General features: G+C 35.6%; 1 protein-coding gene across 2 annotated transcripts in view; it reads right to left on the bottom strand.

The window, feature by feature from the left end:
- Nucleotides 1-20,224, bottom strand: part of RBM27 (RNA binding motif protein 27) — a 56,927-nt gene extending 36,703 nt beyond the window's left edge. The window contains exons 1-6 of one of the 2 annotated variants that reach the window (XM_032477037.1): nt 20,006-20,224; nt 10,130-10,248; nt 7,731-7,855; nt 1,984-2,075; nt 1,112-1,305; nt 100-360 (exon numbers count right to left, since the gene is read on the bottom strand). In XM_032477037.1, coding sequence (XP_032332928.1) covers nt 100-360; nt 1,112-1,305; nt 1,984-2,075; nt 7,731-7,855; nt 10,130-10,248; nt 20,006-20,064 — 850 coding nt within the window. In that variant the 5' untranslated portion in view covers nt 20,065-20,224. Of the gene's footprint in view, nt 1-99; nt 364-1,111; nt 1,306-1,983; nt 2,076-7,730; nt 7,856-10,129; nt 10,249-20,005 lie in introns of both variants that reach the window. The other variant, XM_032477036.1, reaches the window with a different exon arrangement.
- Between the last annotated feature and the right edge of the window lie 2,547 nt (nt 20,225-22,771).

Raw genomic sequence — 22,771 nt, 5'->3', positions numbered from 1 at the left:
CCTTTTAATCAAATCCAGGCTGCAATGGAAAGGTATGCAGTATCAGCAACATTTGCCTTACTAGTGCTTTTGGGTACAACATAAAAGAGAATTTTTTACCATCATAATCTCTGCATCGCCTCTTTGGTGGTGGGTTTCGACCAAAAGAATTGGAAGAGCTATGATTATTATAGTAATTAGACCAACTCTCCGTTGTGTTTTCAGAGTGGTGCGCAGGTGCGATCACAGTAACGGTGCTGGGAATAGACTGTGCCCCAGAGGAATACTGCTCAGAAGAGTTCGGAGGTGGCGCAGACACAGGCACATAGGAACTCTCCAAGTCATTCCTTTCACTCTTAAACTTTGATCTTTCCCTGTGCTCTGCTTTAGAGACAAAACAAAAACAAGAAACAAGTAAGATCAATATCTATGTTCTTAAACTCTGCTTATTTTCTCACTTGCAGAAACGGAAAGATGAGAATATTAAATTCAACTTACTGAGCTGTCCATATTTCAAAGTACTCTCATTATTAGCATAGCCTAAAACCAGGAACATCAACAATGTGACATATCTTGACCAATAATCTCTGTAAAACCATCTTTTATAACATCAACATCAATACATAATGAAGAAAGACCGGCTTCTCTCCTGATACTACAAATGCTATCCAAGAACTGACTTCCAAACTGACATCCTAAGAGATCAACGGCTGGGGTCACAGTAATCTACTTAAATTTTTTTCTTTTTAATTTTAAAAACTCTAGGCAACCTTAAAGCAAATCTGGGGGGAAGGAGAGGCAGTTGGGCTGAGGAAGGCAATCCTCTTCCTCCAGTGATAGCTTTGTTGATTAAAGGACATTTGTTTCAATTATACAAAATGACCTAAGTCTAGACATGAAGTATGATATGCTTATGAATAGCATCTTTTGGTCAAACTCCTTCAACTCCATTCTGAGAATAGTGCCCTGTCTTTGTAACAAAATCAATATTAAGTTTTTTGAGACAATTCCAGATTTTACATTGCTCAGATATATTAAAGGTACACTTACCTTTAAGGGAATTTCTGGTACCCTTGTGATATGGGAAGATAAACAACTACATAGTTTTTAGGGGGACACCTCATCTACTCACCAACATTCCTATTTGGATCTTGGTCTTTGCTGCGCCCTCGGCTTCGACTCCGACTTCGACTCAGACCTCGGCTCTTACTCCGGCTCTTACTCCTGCCTCTTCTCCAGTCATACTTCTCACGGTACAATTCATTCCTCTCATAGTACCGATCATAGTCTCTCCACTTGCCATCTTCTCTTTTTTTCTCACGTGTCCTGTAATATACAGATATGAAAGCCATGTGTATACTACAGAAACCAAGTCTGTAAACAAATCAGTACTATGAAATATCCTCCTTGATTCATCAAAATTCATAACTTTTATGCTGTTTTAAAAAGCTGTAAGATCACCACATAATTCCTCTAATCCATTATATAAAAAGAAAACACATTCCCTTCAAGTACACTGGGTGGGGAGAAAGGAAAAAAAGAGGTGAATCCAAAGTATGGGGAGGGGTGAAGGGAAAAACATATTTAAAACTGGAGAAGGCAAAAGGCTCAACACAAAGTTTTCCTAAACAAAGACTAATTTTTTGATGGTAGGCTGATGATTCAACATATAAACTTCACTACGTATAATATAAAATGCTATGGACAATTATAATACTGAGCACCCCTAACCAAATGGAACATTTCATTGATATTCTCTAAGGAGACTGCTCCCACCCCTGAGCTCTTGGGGAAAGCACATAATGATGACTGTTTATAAAAGGAAGAGAAAGTATGACAAAGACAAAAAACAGAAGGAACAGAAGGAAGAAAGATAACATTTTCTTTCTTCAATCAGTTTAGAGGGAGAGGAATAGAGCATACGTTAAAAATCCCTTTAATGCCCTTGTAAAGTAACTGAAAAGTGAGTTATCTGTGTCTTCCTAATTAAAGATAAACACAAACCTTCGTTCACTAGATTCTGAACGAGCCTTCTGGGGACTGGGATACTTCTTTTTTCTGCCATCTCGTTCCTCCTCTGCTGGCTCCTGAAATACCTATATGAAAATACTGATTAGAAACAAGAACAGTCCTTCTATAAATTATAAAACCCACCCACCTGATAATCTTTCTGGCACAAGAGAGGGCACAAATATGCTGAAATACTGAAGTCAAATCACATCCCAAAAATTTGGGCAACAGGAAGAGGTAAAAAAGATGCTGAAATTACTTTACCAGCAATATGTTAATTTTTAAATGTTAATTTAAAGTAGAGAACAGCAGTGTAGGAGGAAAACAGCAAATCACTCTTTAAATTGAAACAGCAGAAATTACAAATCTCTATTTCTAAGTATCATACAGTAAAATGGTTTGTTTTCATAACTACAAAATATATTCATACATATAATTCATTTGAGGAGAACTTCAGATTTATTTCATAGAAAAGGTTTCAGGAACAAATGGTTAAGTTAACAAATGCTATAAAACTAAGTATTTCATGTGTATTGTGGAAAAGTAGTATTGGAATTAATGAAAATGTTACACCTAATAGTCAAGACTGACTAGAAATAGAGGACTAGTGATTCTAGTATTGCTTTTAAACAGAAGTTAACCTCAAAACAAATAGATGGCCTTTACTAGAGGTGAACTAAAGACACTGTAAGAGCGAACAAATGCCCATCTAATGGGGAAGCTCACTTAAAAATACACAAATCAGGAAGTGAATGAATGGAACAGATGACGATAATTTAGCAAAACTCAGGCTACATAAAATGGCAGCCACAATATGGCAACCATATGGTGCTGGCAAAAACACCCTACAATTATTAGACTATATTTAAAAATCATTTTCTTTACCAATTTACAGGAAATAGAGGGTATATTACTCCACTGACATGCAACCAGCAAAATCCAGACAATAAAAAAAACTCCTTAAGACAAATGGCTGGGTTTCTTTAACAAAATAAAATTTAAAGAAAAAAAGAGACGAGGAAAGAAGAAGAGAAATATATAGGTAAGTATGGTGGGGAGATTTGAAGATTTTAAAAGAGACCTAAAAGGTATCAACTTGGACATCTTTTCCCTTCTTTTTGCTTTTCAACATTTTCTAAGGTCTTTTTTGATAGAATGTATTAATTCACTCTTTAAATTTTCTAATTTTAGGAAACCAATTTTCTAAACTACTTTCTAATTAGTTTTTCTAACAGGAAAAACTATTCTTAAAAAGTCAAAGGATCTAAGAGAAAAAACATAAGACCAAACAAAAACTTGTACATGAATGTTCACAGCAACATTATTAACAGTCAAAAAGTATTAACTATTTGTCTATTAATCCAAATACCCATCAACTGATGAAGAAAACATGATATACCCATAAATGGAGTACTATTCAGCCATGAATAAAGACGAACTGATACACGCATTATGCTAAGTGGAAGAAGCCAGTCACAAAAGACTACTGTCTAATTCCTTTTATATGAAATGTGCAGAATAGACCAATTCAAAGAGACTGAAAATAGGTTAGTGGTAGTTATGGTGCGGGTTGAGTGGGGGAGGAGCACTTAGAAGATGATGGCTTAAGTATGGGAGTTTCTTTTTTGAATGATGAAAATGTTCTAAAACAGATTGTGGTGATGGCTGCACAACTCTGAATACAAAAAGCACTGCATTTGTACACTTTAAATAGGTGAATTGTAAGGTGGATGAATTACATCTCAATAAGCTGTTTAAAAAAAATCAAAGGGCATGCATAATACAGATGAATCTCATATAATAATGAGTTAAAGAAGCTAGACAAAAGATTGTGTGACTTTTACATCCAGGAAGCATCAGTATAGGTTAAGGGAGCTCAACTCATGATTCCAATGGGTGATGGAAAACATAACAAGATATCAAGAAATCAAAAGCAGTATGAGTGAAGTCTTATTTAGCATCCTGTGGTACACTGCCAAACGTGATTTTAAATCTCAAATATGATATTTAAGTGGAGAATGAGTGCGTCCTTGCTCTATAACTAAATAAAATGCTTGATTTGTACGGATTTAAAAAAAAAGATTATACGATTCCTGTTACATAAAATGGAAAAAACAGTACATGGTATTAGAAGAATAGTTACCCTGGGGAGAGGGAAATGAGAAGCAGTAAGAAAGAGGGAATCAGGAATAAGGGAGAGAAAATTTAGAAAAAAAAAGAAAAAAAGTGAGACATCTCAACCAACTTGATTATTTAAATCGTGATTCAAACAAACGGGGTGGGGCACCGCAGGGAAATGGACGTTTATGAACAGTTAGAAATTTAAACACTGATTGGGTATCTGATGATATTAAGGAGTTATTATTTCTATATATGATAAAAAATTTGGAAACAGAACCATTTAGAAATATCTACTAAGTATTTACAGATGAATGACATCATATCTGGAATTTGTTTCAAAATAATTTAAGAGGATGGGAAGTGGTTGAAGATACAGGAAAAAAAAAACTGTCCATGGATCTATAATTATTGAAGTTGAAATGAGGACTTCACAGGGGCTCATTATATTACTTTGGCTTCTTTCAGACATTTTCATAATAAAAACCTTTTCGGTGGGGATTAGGTTTATTTATTTATTTTAATGGAGGTACTGGGGATTGAACTCAGGACCCCATGCATGCTAAGCATGCACTCTACCACTGAGCTATACCCTGTTAAACAAAAATAATCTGTATTCTTTTCTATTTTAAATCAATTTTCTAGAATTTCCTGTGGCAAGGGTAATTTTCTCCACAATTTAACTTTCATTCTGAAATGAGTTACACGGCACTAAATTGCTTTTTATTTTTCTTGAACTAATATGAAGTATACACGCAGACTTCATACTCCAAAACCTCTTACCTACTTTGATCCTACTATTCTAAGAATATGAAAAGATTTCTTTCTAGAATCAGATTATGACCAGGTATGCTAATTTTAAAAGTTTTTCTTCTATATTGCCCTGATTTCAATTTTTCTACCTCACACCCTCTTCTAGAAGTTTGATCATTACACACTATTTAAGAAGTTTTAATTATTTATTATCTTGGTCTATCATGGCTACACATGTCTGAGAGCGTTCATCTCACTGGAACATTTTAGATATAAAAGTATACTAAATAAATACACAGATGGGGCAGGATTGACCATGGGTTGATGAGTCGCTGGAGCTGGGTGATGAATACATGGGAAGAATTCACTGCATTATTCTGTCTCCTTTTGATGTACAATGAAAATTCTCTACAACAGGTATTTGTTTAATTGGAATGAAATAAAAATATTTTCAGAAAAACCAAAGGGGGGGGGGGAACTGTGCCAGAGGCTCTCATATTTCCAGTCATAAATCCATGTATTAGACTAAGAAAAACTGCCTTCTAACATTTCAGATGACTGTGGCATAGTGTGAATAAGGTATTATAACATCAAAGATCTATTACCTTCATGGATTATTCTTTGCATGTTCATGAACTCAGACACACAGGGTAAAGGGTTTAATGACAGCAAATTCAGAAGTAATTTTCCAGCTATAGATAGAGCACATTGTACTTCATAAATCATGGCACAAGGGGGAGGGGAAAAAATCATGTATATCAAGTGCTTTTCTAGCACCAGGATGAGTTGTGTCAATGATCCAAATTCTCTCACCTGGTTCCCTGTGTGACCAATAATAGTCTTATTGTAAAACTGATGGTACAATGCAACTGGGAACCAAGGAAAAAAGTTTTAAATGGCTAGTCCTCAGATTTGCTCCTCTGTCCCCTGCTCAGAGCAACAGCATTAACTGAGCACAGGTGAGAAAAACAGACAATTAGCCAAAGGTAGTGCTACCTGAAATCCCTTTCCTTTGATGTTCGCCAACAATTACTATAAACGACTATATTTATACACTATTATGAGCTATTATTTGTTAGTAATAACAATTAAGTTATGTACAAAAGCTTAAAAAAATGCAGAAAATGCCAGACAGCATCATGTAGGGTACTTATACATAGAAGTTGAAATCCATTTTTTGTAATTTTCAAAATTAGGATTTACTAGAAAGATACAAAATGAAATAGTGCAACAATTTGGGGTTTTTTAACTGTTCTTTCAAAACTCAAGATAATGCAATTTTCTTCTTATATTCAAATGAGTTGTCTTTCAGACACTTCTATTTCACTGAACTTCAATGACTGTGAAAAAGGACATGTGCTACAAAAATTTTAACTTATATTATAAAGAGATTTAACCTATACTGTAGACCAAAAATTATACACTATCAGGTATGGAAGAAAAGTTTCTTCCTATTTCCATTACTTGAAACATACTGGAATCCCCTTGTACTTTAAAAAGACTTTATGAGACAATTAGAGGGCATGAGCAAAAACAAAAAAGTGATAGTAATCTCAATTGATTTGAATTAAGTATAGCTACATTTTGTTTTCTTTAATGTTGGATCAGTTCAATCAGGCTAGCATTTTAAAACGTATCAGAAAGGACAATTAAATGCAGTATGTGATCTTTAGAATGAATCGTGTACTGGAGAGAAAAAAAACATGCTATAAAAAAGGGACAATGTTGGGTTAATTGACAAAACTGGAAAATAGACAGTAATTTAAAGTGTTTTATCGATGTTAAATTTATAGAAACTGATAATGGTACTCAAGCTATCTAAGAGAATATCCTTATTCATATGAAATACACAGAGTATTTAGGAGTCCAGAGTCATGATTTATCCAACTTATCCCCAAATGATTCAGAAAAAAAAAGTTCTCAGTGCAGATATATAAGGAGAGCAAATAGGGCAAATTTTCAATAGATGAATCCAGGTACATGGTATAACATATCTGGGGTACTATTCTTGTAATTTTTCTATAAATTTTAAAATGATACCCAAATAAAAAATTTATTAAATAATTATAAGAAAACAAAAATTGGAAAATATTTTTGTATAATAATCAACATTTACATGCCAGGCACTGGACTAGGATGTGTGTGTATGAAAAATCTCATTTAACCTTCAATGAGATAAATCATAGATTACTACTATGATCATCATTTTGCTGATGTGAAAATGAAACAAAGAAGTTAAGCAACTTACTTTAAAGCTACTACTTTAACTTATGCAGCCTGATTTTAAAGCCCATATTCTAATCATGTAATACTAAATACTGTTGTCTATACATAAAAACAATTACAAATAAACTCTTAAAATTTCCTCCTCGGTTCAAACAATTAGACTAAATCACGTTTTTATACTTTAACATTGTAAAAACATTCTTTTTCCTTTTCCTTCCTATGTTGAGAGTGATGTTTACAGTCATATTAACTATTTTAAAAACTGGTTAAAAAAGAAGAAATGGTTTCTCTATTAATATGAAAATGTGTTACTTAATGATTTCTCTTGAGGTTTCATTAATGCTTTCCTTTTAGTCAAGCCTCTATATTTAACCAACTTTTCTTTCTCTGAAAGTCACTAGATAAGATTTCCTTGAACTCAATGTTATTAAAATACTTCTTGAAACACTAAACAAGCTATCTGAAATTCTTTCAACTCCTCAAGTCCGAGGAACTAAGAAGCCCTGATCAAGAATCTACATCATGCCCAAAACCCAGAAACTTCAATCAAGAGATAACTTCTAAAGAGGTCAACTTCCAACTAAGAATGATACTGGTAATAGGATCTAAGAAGCCCCTAAAAGCAAAAGGAAACTTTGCGTTACCTCTTCTTTAATTTCTTCTTTTTCTTGGACTGGTGGTTTTGGCTCAGGTTTAACTGGTTCCAAAGGTGGAAGGTAGTTCTTAGTATAGAGACTTTCAAATAGTTTATCCACAAAACCTGAAGTTTCTAAAGAGAAGAAATAGTATTTAATTGTTGCACCAACAAAAACCAGAAGTTTGACAAAATACTCTACTGGCAAAGGTGAGGAAAGAGAGACATTTTTAGTTCCACCAGCAGTGTATGAAATGACTCTAGTCGGGGAGAATCCCACTTCTGGGTTTTAAGATCCTTTGAACACACTTGCACGTATACAAAATGATATACACGCAAGACTGTTTGAGTACATAACAGTACAAGATTGGATACAATCCAAATTTCCATGAATAAGAGATTACTTAAATAAATTATGTGACAACTGTACAACAGAACACACAGAATGAGTACTGATAATATCAAACCTCAAAGATACAAGATTAAATATTTGTATCTATTTATATTTGCATAAAAAACTCTGAAAGCACACAAAGACGACAAAGTTGTGTGCTGGAGGCAGGAAGGGAGCAGGCGAGGTGAGAGACTTTTAACGGTATACCTTCATATTGTTAGATTAAATGTACTGCTTGCTAAAAATTTTAATTAAAAATATTTCTAAATCAGTTGAAAAATAAATTTTGACGTAAGAATGACATGAAAATTTTTTTGTGTGTTTTACTTAAAGGCTGGTCTATTTAGCAACTTTTTCAGACTAATTGAATGGGGGAGAACCAGATGAATTTATTAAAAATTAAATGTAAAAGTATTTATATTATGTTATTCAAACCAAATTCAAGTAACTCTCACTGGTCCTACCCTTCAGGAACAGATAAAGAGCATATTAAGAGTACAACACAGACTCTGCTTATAATGCAATTAATAAACATTTTATATAATAGCTATTTCTAAAATGTCAAATTAATTTTTCTTCAGAAAAGCATCTTTTCATAAACTTTCTACGCTGTTAATTTGTGCAGTAAGCATTTTCCATGATTATACAACAGTAAGCTCTTATTAACTGTCATACATAACTTTAAGGCTAATTAATCAAACCATTCAAAAGCCTTTATGATTAAAAGATTTTCTTCACATGTTTCTGTATTTCTAAAACATTTCTTAAAACACGCATTACTTTTGCACATGTTTTGTCTTTTTAAAAGACATATATCATGACATCTCTAATTCAAACTAAGTAATATAAATCAATACATTTAGAAAAGACAATACTTCTGGGGAAGAATTCTGTAAGTATTAGATTTTTTTGGTACAAAAAAGTGTTAGAAATGCATACAAAAATGCACAAAAAATATGTAATCCTGTGTTTTAGGTTGAAAATTCATATTTACTGTCTTTTCTTGCTCAGTAGATACATGATTTAATGCATATCTTCTCATTACCAACAGCTAGATCAATCAGTAAGTATGCATTATCCACATTCTGTTGGTCCATTGAACAATATTTACTGAGTATCTTCTATGTGCCAAGTCTGTAGGTTCTGAGTCTCCACTCTCAACAAAGGGAAAGACAGGGGTGGGGTCACACACACATACAAACACACACACAGGCAAATGAAAACAGAACATGACAGAGAGTAACAAGTACCATGAAAAAAATAAGTAAAGCAAGGCTGGGATGAGGAGAGAGTGGCTAGGGGCAGAGAGTGCACTATATCGTATGTAGGGTGCTCAGGGGAAACCACTGTGAGATGATGACATTTGAGAAGAGACCAGAAACCATAAGGGAAGAAACCATGTTTTAAGCAAGGGTACAAAGAGTTCAAAAGCCTGAGCTGGGAACATGTTTGCCATGCTAAGAAAACAGCAAGGTGGTCAGTGTGGCTAGAATGGAACAAGTGGGGAGCAGTAGGAGATGAGGCAGAGAAGCAGTAGGGAGGCCCTCAGGAAGCTCTGCAGACAATGGACAAGACTCTGGTAAGTAGATGGAAGTTAAAGGTACAAAGAGAAGAAGATTATGCCCATTTCTTCGTGGATATAAAGAAGCCCCAGCCAAGAAGGAGAAAAAGAGCTTCATTTTCCTAATAAACAGTAAGAATAAGCAGCTTCATTATCCTTAAATTGTTACTCCTCAACCATCAACTAGGCTCCACCACAAACCCCAAAGGACCCATTCTCCTAAAAAGCATTAGCTACCACCGCCTCAATATAAGAGAGAAGCAGAGAAGGAAAGGGGAAAAAAAGTTTTGTTAAAATATATAATAAATAATTAAGCATGAATAGGTATATTCAACTATTTAAAGAACCCTGACCAGTTTCTTTCCCATTAAGCTTATATCTTCAAGATTTTATCAGGAAGTTTTAAATTTAAAATCTTTACTTAAATAGTTGGTTGAAGACCTATAATAATTACCTTTTTGTAAAAATACGTCAAGTTGATCGGCACAAAAGGCTTTCAATTCTTTCTCAGGTTTGTCCTTCTTGACCAGTGCTACAACATAGTTGGCTAAGGCTGAAGGGTCAGCATCACATCTAGTTAGACAAAGAGAAAATAAAAAATTTTACACATTTTTTTCAAACACTGGTGTCATTAGTGAAGTCACCTCTATTTTGCAAAGCTTAAAGTCAAAAACTTTATTTTAAAAAGTGGCTGCAAGCACAGGCAACTATTGTAACAAACAGCATATACAAGTTACAAGTAAGATTTTCCTTTTCTGCTTATTTTTATAAAATAGTTTGTCTCCTATTTTCAGTGTTCTAATTATACCCAGCATTTTGGACCAAATCTACATTTGCTCTCGTAATAGGGAAAGGGTGACAACAGACCCTTAAGTTGCAGCTTGACTTCCATGCCTGTAGAAGCAGGAACTATCTGTTCCATGTGTTCACTGAGGAAGAAGCAGGGGAAGGGATGGGACAGCTTTCCCCATTCCTTATAACTCCAAGCACCAGCATCTAAAAATGGCAATCAATTTCCACTGCTAATCTTCTCAGTGAGTAATTTAAGGATATTTCTAAAAAGTGAGAATGCAAGAAGTATGGCACCTCAGATTTTATCAGCAAACACTTTAGTAGCTATAAGCAATAAAGAAAAGATCTGGGAGTTAGAACAGAAAGGACAAGAGAAGTGGAAAGGGCAGCAGAGATAACTTTTATCTACATCACTTTTTTCCTAGTCAGTAGTAACCTGACTTTGGCATTCAAAATTATCTCCTATGCCAGGGCAGCACATGATCCTTGAGTTGCCAATTCCTGACATACAGTAATCTATCAGAATTAACATTTTATCTATATTACATGAAATAGAACATTTTCATGTTGCAAAAATAAATAAGTATACATACACACTTATATATTTATATGCTAGTTTTCTCATAAATGTACATTTAAATAACACATATCCTTCGTGGCTTCACAGCATCGTTGTAAAGGTAAAATGAAAAAAATCAGAATGACAGTAAATAAAATCATTATGCAAGCAAAGTGATCATATCCCTATAAGACACTATTCAAATTTAAGTAATCTTATTCTATAATCCTTAGGCCTCCAAAATCAACCAGAAAGTTAAAAAGTTTCAGCTCAAGAGCATCAATCACATTTCTAATAATTTTATGAGATTAGTATACAAAAGAAAAACCAAGCACCAACACCCTTACCTCCTTTCCTTTCTACTTTAATGCACCAAATTCTCAGTTTTACAAAACTCAAAAAAAAAAAAAAAAAAAAAGGTGATGGGAAAGGGTCAAAGTGCCCTAGGAAAGAGCTTAAGTATAAAAAAGAAGAGTTACATATTAATTAAAGCAAGCTGGGATTTTTCTTAAATAAAAAATATTACATTTTGAAGAATTATGAACAGATTACCTTAGTAAGTCTAACTGCTAAATTCTAAAATGGATATATAGCATTTCCACTTTCAAAAAATATGACCCATGCCATGCCTACCTTTGCTCTTCCATAAACACCTTAAAATAAAAACAGGTAAGTAGACTTAATTTCACTCTTGAGAACAATAAGATATTTGATCAGTATACTTCTAATCAACATTCAAATGGAGAGAGGGGAAAAAAATTACATTTCTACCCTTACTTAGAAAGCTCAGATCCTGAATAAGGAAGATATTCTAGGTATTTTTTAAAACAAGTACGAATGGCAGAAAAGAAGCAACGTTATTTTCTCTGGTGTTATGAGAACCTCCAGAGTCTCATGACCTGACAGGTGTTAACGCTGCATAAGGATATGAGGTTTCTAATGAGAAACAGGCAAAACTCAGATTACTGGATAAATGAGACGGGTTAAACAAACCCAGATATCTTATACACATATTTAGCATTCAGACTCTGAAACACAAATGTAGAGTTAGGCTGCTTCTGATGAAATACATTTTGATGTGATAGTGGTAAAACTCAAGATGAATAGTTACAAGAAGGTAACAGAAAAAGACTGCACACAAGAGAAGAGAGTGATCACAGGTTCCAAATATTTGTTTAAGGTGAGTGAACAACTGACTGTTAATAACTGATAGTTAGAATTCTGCACCAAATACAAAAGCATGTTTACAGCCAAAGGAAAGGAACAATTTAAACATAAAAGCTCCTAATATGTATCCATAAAGTGCACTATGAAGGAAATTGCCCATCTGAAATAATGAGTCACACCAATTGAACGGTGAAACTTAAATACATAGGGGCATTTTATGCTGTAATTTTCTTTTTTTTTTTAAATAACATTTTTTATTGAGTTATAGTCATTTTACAATGTTGTATCAAATTTCAGTGTAGAGCACAATTTTTCATTTATACATGAACATACACATGCTGTAATTTTCTTTACCTTTATGATTGCTCTTATTTATTCTTTCATCACCCCATACCATATAATCTTTAAAAACTGACAATTACAATACTATAGCAGCTATAGTACCAATACTAACAGTAGCCCAACAAGACTTCCAGAAGTGTGTCACAAAAATCTGAGTATGACTACTGAAGACCCTTGATAGATTATAAGACAAATGCAGGGCCACTTCCTACTTTTCTTACACAAAAAAGCAGTACCCAAAGAGAGTAAAATCTTTTAGCTCTTTATTTGTAACTACAGCTTATGGAAATTCGTTTCTGCTTAACTACAGGGACAAGTATATTTTGGAATGAAAGATTTTAAAATTTTGGATCCATAGCGATGTCAAACACACACGTTTCTAGACAAAAAAGGGGCTTCTATTATAACAAAGGGATTAGAAAAGGTAATAGCATCCACCTGAAAATACTACTCTGCTATAGCCTTTAAAAGGTCTTAACAGCATAATCAATGAGTTGTTACTCATTTTATAGATACTTAAATTTATAAGTATGTAAAAAATTAAGTGATCCAGTCAAGATCAGGCAGATAGCACACCTGAGGAACTAAAACTCAGCTGCAATTCCACTCAAGTAAAATCTATCATAGCACACACATTTTCCTAATGTTTATCTGCACAACAAATTAATGTTCTAAATGTCAATCAATAATCACCTTTCAGTTAAAATAAAGACCCAACAGAAGAAATTCCCTAACGTTTAATGGAAGTTACAAATGAGGATTCCCTAAAATTCACATCTTGTATTATGTTCCAATTATCTTTAATTAAAAAAACATCAATTAGAATGAATTGTTATCAGGGGAAGTTAATAGTCATATTGCCTTAAAAAATGTCTTATTTGCAAAAATCTCAAATTTATCTTTTTCTTCTTTAATGAACTCTCCATTGCAGGTATATGACATCTGCTAAGCTAGCACCTAAGCTTTACAGAATTCAGGCATATACCTAATTCCAAGACCAAAGAGTAAAGGTCCTCCCTCACCTTAGGCCCTATGCCAAGAAACACCACTAGAAATCCATTACAGTGTATTTGTTTTAGGAAATAGCCAAGACTACTTAAATCTTTTCCATTTTCAGAAAAATCTATATGTTTCTGAATATGGGCCGTTTTAAGTTCTACCTCACTGTGATTTTTGTTTCACAGGAAAGACAACTAATGAATATGCTATTGGACCACAGGGGAAAAAAAACCTGATCCTAATGTGTATCAACAGCCATTAAAAATGTTCATATTCTTTGACTAGTAGTTGTACTTATGGGAAACTAGTCTCAGGAAATAAATCCAAATATACAAAATACTTTGGGTACCTAAGAGACACCATACATACATTTCCGTGTTTGTGTATTATATAAAAACAGAATTACTTTTAACAGAAAAAGTCTGTTAAAAATAGGTAAACACTCTTACTGCTGAATGATTACAAAACATTAGGCATCCAAAGTGATGCTTATAAAAACAATACACAAATATGAAAATGCTTCTGATATAATGTCAACTGGAGAAATCAAGATAAAAAATTTTATATTTGAGTCTGATTATAGCTACATGAAAGTTCATATACAGAAGGAAACTAGAAATAAATATACACAAATAATTTTATTCTTTCCACATTTTCTGTAATGCAATAATTCTTTCACTTTTACTTTATAAAAAAGAAATAAAAAAACAAGTCTGACTCAGATCTTTGTTTAGAATATTCCTTTGATAAGACAGTACTGAAAAAATACAATTTGAGTTGATTTTATCAAAGAGTATAGGTAAGTAACTCTTAATTTCTAAGAAGATGTTAACTCATATTAAGATATACAAATACTGGTACTTCTACTTCTTTTCAAATGAAGGCTTTCATCTTCCCTTAATTAGTTAGGGACTTTCATGAATGAATACAATGTGGAAGAAAAGACCCCTAGAGTGGTTTAGGGCCAGGGAACATACAGATAGGTCTCTCAGTTGCAAATACCATTGTGATATCTGGACTGTGGCTCCTAGCACAGTAGCCACCAGCTAAGGATAGCCAGAAAATTAGACTATTTAAAAAAAAAAAACTTACTTTTTCTAATTGTGACCAACCTAAATACACATATGAGGACACTGATTCATTTAATCATTTACTAAATGTTAACTAAATGCCAAGCATCTTGCTGAATAATTGGAACTACTTTGAGGAAGACAGACCTTGCTCTGCAGTCACATGGCCAAGAGATGGAAATGAAAACAAATAATTATAGTACAGAATATCAAATGGTTAAAAAAAAAGATTAATAATGAAGTAACAACACTGTGAGAGGATGAGACAAGACAGCAGTAGGAAACATGAGGCTATAAAAGCAACTTCTGGCTTCTAGCCTATAGCAGTTGAGCCAGGGAGAATGAAGTCAGACATATTTAAGAGGCAGACCAAAGGACATAAGAACAAATATGGCTTGACTTAGTATACTAAAACTTGCCGAGAAGTCTTTTGGTCAAAATAAGACCTTTTCTATGAAACAGTGAATTTTCTATGAACAGGACTTTTCTCCTTAAAAAGTCCCACAGGACTTTAGAGGCACACTAATTCTTCAAAGCCAGTAAGTAAATTGTAAGCCACTTTGTAAATCATCAGTACTTCTCAGTCTTTAGAACATACCTCCAAAATACTCGTTTTACCCTAGTAGTTTATTTATCAAGGAGGTCAAGCCTAACAGCTGCTATGTGGTGATTTTTCTTCCCATTTGAGCAACTGCAGAGATTACTAGTCAGAGTTAACTTGATAAGGATTGCAAACTTATAAGCAGCATGTAAACTTCAGAGTTCAAAGTATACACCCCCTGACCAATGAACCAATGAAATGATCTAGTCAATGAACCTTATTGCTGCCTTTCCCACGATACTCAGAAATGACACACTCAATCTTCTAGCGCATTTTTTACAAAGACCTTATTAAGGCCTGAACTCACAGAAACTGCACATCCAGGGCTCTCACTAGCAATTCCTGTTCTTACCTTTAGGGCCTGCAATGAGAACCTAGCTCTGTCATGCGCTAGACTGATATTCTGTAAGGGGCAGCAGTGCTTAATATTAAAAAGAAAAACATTTTTGCAAAAAGAGTTGAATATATTTTCATATTTCAAAAACCATAAAATTTCATGCATATTTAATGATTCTGAGGTACACAAAGCACTTTTTAGTCTGTAACATTAATACCATATCATATTCATGAGGTAGGTAAAAGGCTAATATAATTAACTCTGCTTAATACAGAAAGGTTAGGCAATCTCTCCAAAGTCACACAGTGAATCAGAGACAGACAGAAAACTAGAAACTAAATGCCCTTTGTCACATAATGATGCTCTACTAGAACAGACAGGTGATAGATAGATGCAACTGTCTAAAAAGTATTACAAACCATCACTCTTTTTAAAACATGTACCAAGACAAAATTTTTTGTTATTCATAGCTTTTATCTTCCAGTTTTACTGAGATATAACTGACATACAGAACTGCGTAAATTTGAAGTGTACAGTATAATGATTCGACTTACATACATCATGAAATGATTACCACAATAAGTTTAGTGAACATTCATCATCTCACGTAGATACAAAATAAAAGAAAAAATATTTTTTTCCTTGTAATGGGAACTGTTAGGATTTATTCTCAACTTTCATATTTGACACACAGCAATGTTAATTATATTAATATGCTTCACATTCCATCTCTAGTACTTACATATCTTATGCCTGGAAGTATGTACCTTTTGACTATTTTCATCCAATTCCCCTTCCTCTACTTCCTCCTTCTACTCCTCTTGTAACCACAAATCTGATTTCTTCCTATAAGTTTGTTTGTTTGTTTTTGAAGTAAAACTGACCTGCAACACTATGTTAGTTCCTGGTGCACAACACAGTGATTTGATATTTGTATACACTGCAAAATGACCACAAGACAAATTTCTACAGTAAACCTAACAAGCAGCAGTGAATTAGGTATGCTTGTACATATTTAACATACATAAGTAACTTCAAACAGTCCTCATTGAAAACATTTTTTGGTAGAAATGTATGTTTGTTATTGAAAAATGCCTGCCTGAACTTTTTCTAAAGTTGAACAAATCTCCAGTGGTTGATTTATACCCTCGGTTTATTTAGAACCTTACTCTTAAGGAGTTCAAACACTTAAAATGAGCAATTATTTCTAACAGAAAGAAACCACGACATGGCCTACTTACACATAATCCCTACACAGTCTCCATGACTAGGCTATCTCCATTTTTGAAAGTGAAAAAAGATGAGGACCCCAAACAAGATCTTTGAGTTCAGTCCATTCACACAGCAGAAGAAAGAATTATAAACTCCTTGACTAAGATGGTATCTCTCCCCTTTACTGCACTACTAAAAAAATGGTTCTGGGTTTTTCACAGCCAGTTAAGGAGTCATTTCTTCCAGTCTCCCTCCTTCTGTCCTTCCTCTAGTAAAAGTAATAGATAAAAAGGAGTGGAAGGTAACAGATAAGCTCTAACAGCACAGGGTATTTCTAATTTGTCTATAGGAAATAATCACATACAAACTGGATTGGTTTTGTACCACCCTGTCACATGCGTTTCACTAGTGACAAGATAGACCACACTTTAAAAAAAAATCCCTAAGCATTAAACTTTCATAAATGTAGTTAACTATAAATTAAACTAAGTAAGAAAGCACAACAGGAAACCATGTACACAGCCACAGTATGATTCCAACATATCTACTGCAACTACATTATCTGAAAACCTAACAACTGCTCTGAAATGCTATGTTGTAACAACATGCCAATCTGCCATGAAAATTTTCTTGAATCCAGAATATGCAAAAAGTAAATTTACAAATACAACCCACTTTAGTGTATCATTTATTACATTTTAGGATGTCTAAACAAAAAATAATCTCCCATGACAACATACTAAGAATGAAAATATATGTGACATCTGTATTTGTATTTACTATTTATTAACATTTTCATTCCAAATCATTACTTATGTGAGTTAAAAATAAGTTTTTTAATTTTGTAGTTCTAGGAAAGTCACCTATATATTATTAAAGCCTAAGTAGTGATTTTAGGCTTTTTAAACCTTAAAAAAGTAACATTTTTAAAAGAGAAAAGAAGCATGATGTGCTTTGATTATGTAACTCAAAACAAATGGGGAAACTAAACTCAATCATTTTGAAAGATAACTTTTACCAATGAAAATTACAGAATACCTATGAATAAAATCAGTATAAATAGCCAAAAAAGCCTAGTGAAGACATTCTCAGGAGGTTCAAGTTCCCATCCAAACTAAATACTGACATTAAGGAAAAAAAAAAAAAAAAAAAAACATTGCCCAGAGTAAAACACTTTAGGGAGCTTAAAAAAAAAAAGGCAATTAACTATAATGTTAAGACATCACTTTCTACCTAAGACATAAAACATACATTTAATACTTTTCAAAAGGATCTCTACCAACAAACTAAAAATACAAAAGTAAAGAATGGGTTTTTCTTTTTAGTAAAGAATGTTTCAATAGACCTTTTTCTATATTTAGCCTCTTCCGTATAAGATCAATTTCACTAAATCTGATTCACCATTTCCCACCTTCATCACAAGCCATCTCCGTCGTTGTGCTCCAAACTTGCTACTGTAGAAAAAAAGTATGACCCACATTAAAGAGGCCCATACTCTTCTACAAAACTTTCAAATGTGTCCAGAAGTCATTTTCACTTAAACCAGACCATAACTAATGTAAAACTCAGAAGCCCTTGGCGTACATTCATTCATACCTGTGCTCTACTCACACACTCATCCTCAGAATGCAAATAAACACCATTTCAGACATCAAAATTCCCCTAATGCTGTCTCCCTTAACTATCTTAACTTCTTCACAAGGCTAACACACTGTACTACAGATTGAGTCTTCCTAGGTGTTACCATCCCACCCCAAGAAACCAAAATAGCAAAACAACAAATGTTAGTTACTAAGATTTCTCAGGAGGACAAGGGAATACATAAAGAGAAATAGCTGTTTCCCAACAGCCCTCAATTTTACGGTATCTCCAGCCTCCCAAGATACCCCTTATTTCCACCTCTGCAAAAACTCAATTCTTCCACTAAAGTGATCTGATCTAATGAATCTAAGTCTTCCTATCTTTTCTCCTACCCATTTTCTTTCAGCCAGAAAGTCCTCACCACCAATAGAAGGATAAATAAGAAGTAGAAATGAGAAGGGGGAGGGGGCAGGAAATGATCCCTTCCCTTCCCATGCCTTCTTTTCCAAGAGGGCCAAAGATACCACCTCTCCCCAATCCGCATACCAGCCTTCCCTCTCTTTGCTTTAGGAGGTATGTTTCAGAGACTATCTATACCCCAGTGTCCCAAAGAAAACACTTCACAATCCTACCCCTTTAAAATGGTTACAAAGCCAACAAAAAGTTGATACCTCTGCTATCCCTTTCAAGAGTCCTAACAATATTTCTACAATACTACCCAAAATACTTCTTATAAAGAAGCCCCTCTCTTTTCAGCCCCTCACCAATAAATCCTACACCCCAATATCCTTAGTTGTCCTACCAGTATTTACAAACATTGTTTCTACTACCCCTTTTATTACTCCAACATCTGTATCTAAAAATCCCTAGATGCTGCCGGTATACCCCTTCCCGCCCGCCCTCTAATAATATTACTAGATACCAGGGTAGCCTTCTCAACCCCCCCAATCAAAATCTCAGTTTTTTCTCAACCTGTAATGGTATTCAAAAACCACCAGTTCTCCTGACACCATCAACTTCTCAATATTTCAAAATCCCTTAATATCCTTATCAGCTTCCCAATAATTCCTATAACACTTCAATACCCACAAATCCCTTTCAACTACCCCATACTTCAATTAAATATTCTTGAACCCTTAGAACTCACCAGTAATCTCTATAAATCCCTCAATGTCCCTACTCTCTCTTTCTCTCTTGGTGTTTTTAAAAGGCCCTCGATACTCTGCTTCTAGATCTTTTAGTCCCCGGAATAATATTGTTTGTAAAGCCCTCGATATCCTGCTACTCCCTTCCAGAGCCCAATATTCAAATTTTAAAATCCCTCGACAACCCTGCTTTCCCTCTGAGTTCTCAAATAGCAGTATTTTAAACTCCCTCACTATTTCTGCTACCCCTTTGAGCACCCCAGTATTTTTATTTAAAAAGCCCTCGCTCTCCTTGCTCCCCACCCCACCCCGGTCCCAGAGCCACATCGCCTCTACGCCCCTTGCTCTCCCTCCGTCCCCCCAACCCCCCACAATGGTGATAGTACTACAGAGAAGACAACGCCGGGACCTCCGGACGGCGGCCCCTCCGCTCCGCCCTCCCCCACGCCTCTTCCCCTCCCCCTACGCCCCGGCGGGCCCCCAACGCCCACGTTCGCCGGCCCCGGCCCAGCCTGGCTCACTCACATCGGCTCCAGTAACTTGGCCAGCCAGGACTTGAGGGCATCCACATCCTCTATGAGCATGGTGCAGGGAAGGCGGGCTCGGCCGCCGCTCTTGTTCGGGCCTGCCGCCGGGAGCCACTCACCGCCTCCTCACGCCTTCCTCACAGCTCCCAGTGCCCTAGACCACCGGGCATCTTAGGAGACTTCAACCTACTCCCCGAGCCGGGGCCTAACAGGAACTAACCCAAGAGCCCTCACTCAACCTAGCACGACGGCTCAGGAGGGCGGGAGACAGCGCCAAGTGGCGGACGCGAGGACCAATAGAAAGGAGAGGGCCGTGCGCGCGCAGCCAATGAAAAGGCTCGTTCGCCCCGCCCGCCGGTAGTACCCAGTGAAGGAAGAGGGATCTATCAAGGTAGGTAGAGAGCTTACGTGAACTCCTGGTGCAAGATGGTATCTTGGAGAAGGTGCTGTGGCGCTTAAAGGGGCCGCGGCGCTTTTTTTGACCATGCCGCCGCCCGCCGCGGAATACTGGTGTCTGCTGCTGGGAGTGCCTGGGGGAACCCGGCGAGCCCCTCAGCCCGGTTCCTTCCTCGCGGTTTTCCTGGAAACACACACTCGTGTCCCGAAATGACTCAGCTGTAGTAAATCTGCAACACAACGTGAGATACGTTCACGTTCGACACTTTGCACAGAACGCAAAATTATACTTTTTTCCCTCACACGCTCGTCTTGCTCGGCACACACGCTTGTATTTTTGGCTGCTGTGCTTAAATTACGCAGAATGCTTCTTGACAACCATGCTCTGGACTCCAATAATCGTCATTTTTAAAACGTGGCGCAACGGATGTAAAAGGCTGAGGCCATTTCGATTTTACCGATATTTTAAACGTATTCTTTATTTGAGGAGAAAAAGGATTCCAAGTTTTTTAATATATAATTCTCTTTTCATTGCATAGGTAAAATTTGGTAGGGGTTTTTGTGCAGGGAGAATTTTGGTCAGCAAAAAAAGTTTTTTAAAATATATATTTTTAATTGAAACCACTGAAAAAGGCAGTTTAGTTTGTGCTAGATGACAAATCCCTTTTGGAATTTTGAAATTACTGGCTTGGCACTCGTGTTAGAATGTTTATTCAACAACAAATACTGAGCACCTGCTATATGCCAGCAATGTGTAAGGCACTAGGATTCCAGTGGTGAGTAAAACAAAACAAGAGTCCCTCCTGTTAGAAAGCCGAACAGTTTATAGGATTATGCATTATAATCATAACACTTCGAAAAATTCCTGGTGGACACACACCTCATATAAAAAAGATGGATTATTCCAAAATAAGCAGGTATACTAGAGAGAGAGCGAGAGCAAGTTTAGGCATACTTTTTCTATAAAAAGCTAGATAGCAAACTGTTTTGGTTTTGTGGGCCATGAGCTCTCTGGCAACTACTCAGCTCTGCCCTCTTGGCATGAAACTGGCCATAGGTGTGTATTATGTAAACAAATGATTGTGGCTGTGTTCCCTTAAAACTTACATGAAAATTTCCATTTTAGAGAATTTTCACATGACACAACATATTATTCTCTTGAGGTTTTTTTTTTTTTCCACCCCCAACCATTTAAAAGTGTAAAAGGTATTGTTACCAGTGCCCAGAAACAGGAGCCAATAGTGTTTGGTTTGCTGACCACAGTTTGTGGACCGCTTATGAAGAGTAATAAAAGCAAAACACTCTTAGAAATCATCTTATGAACCTCCGTCACCGACACCTTCTCCCCAACTTTGCAAATGAGGGAGAGAGCCCAGAGAGACTGAGTCGTTTACCCAGAGTCACACGTGTTTATAGATGGAGCAGAAGGAACATCCAGGTCTAGCAACAAGCCCAGAGTTTTCCCACAGTCAATTGTTGCCTCCTCTTCCCTCTCTCCTCCTCCCCTTCTTCCTTTATGTTTATCCACATTTCTCCTTCACTTCTTTCCAGTACAGAGATGAGGTGTTACCCCTAAATGACAGAAATTTTTAAAAAGAGAAATAAATGTACAAGTGATTTGATTAGGCCTGGGGCTAGGCGAGAACTTGATAGTACAATAGATATGGAACAGGCATTGCCTTTATCACAGTAAATCACTCCTCTGCAAGAATTTCAAAGCGCTGTTCAGATATATTTATAGAACAAGTTTTGCAGGCCTTACTTCAGAGACGAGGGTGCTGAGATATCAGCTTCCTAGTGACCAAGGGCATTATTTAACCAAGCACATTTACAGAGAGTAGAACAGACATGATTACAGTAGTAATATCTGGGTGTAACGACTTTGGATAGTTTTTCTTTTTTCCTATTTTTTAAATTGTGACGTTATATTACTTTTCTAAACTGAATAGACTATATATAGGTATATATGTTCCATATAAAAACCAGCGCTTTGAATGTAGATATTGAACCCCAAACTGTATCTTGAGAAAACAGTGTCTGTAGATGAGTTGCTCTTCCAGAACTGGAAGTGGGGTACGGTGTAGTCAATTCCTGCCTCACACCTGGCTCTCTCCATTTGTTAAATAGTTGCTTCCAATTTGGTCAGTAACCATGGCTTAGAATTTTCCATATACTTTATTCAGTAGCATCCATTATATGCACAGAACTGACTCATATTCAGGTCATGAATGAATGAGGCACTGATTTCAGTCATTCAGTTATTGGGCTACTCTGAAGGCAATGCATACATATATGTATTGATTCAGCACACCTATTGAGTGCTGATTTCCAGGTACCAGATTCTGTGTTCTTGGTGGGGACAGAGACA

The sequence above is a fragment of the Camelus ferus genome, chromosome 3 (genome assembly GCF_009834535.1).
Source record: "Camelus ferus isolate YT-003-E chromosome 3, BCGSAC_Cfer_1.0, whole genome shotgun sequence".
Taxonomy (NCBI): domain Eukaryota; kingdom Metazoa; phylum Chordata; class Mammalia; order Artiodactyla; family Camelidae; genus Camelus; species Camelus ferus.
The sequence above is the reverse complement of the archived record's forward strand: the minus strand, read 5'-3'. Positions and strand labels throughout refer to the sequence as shown.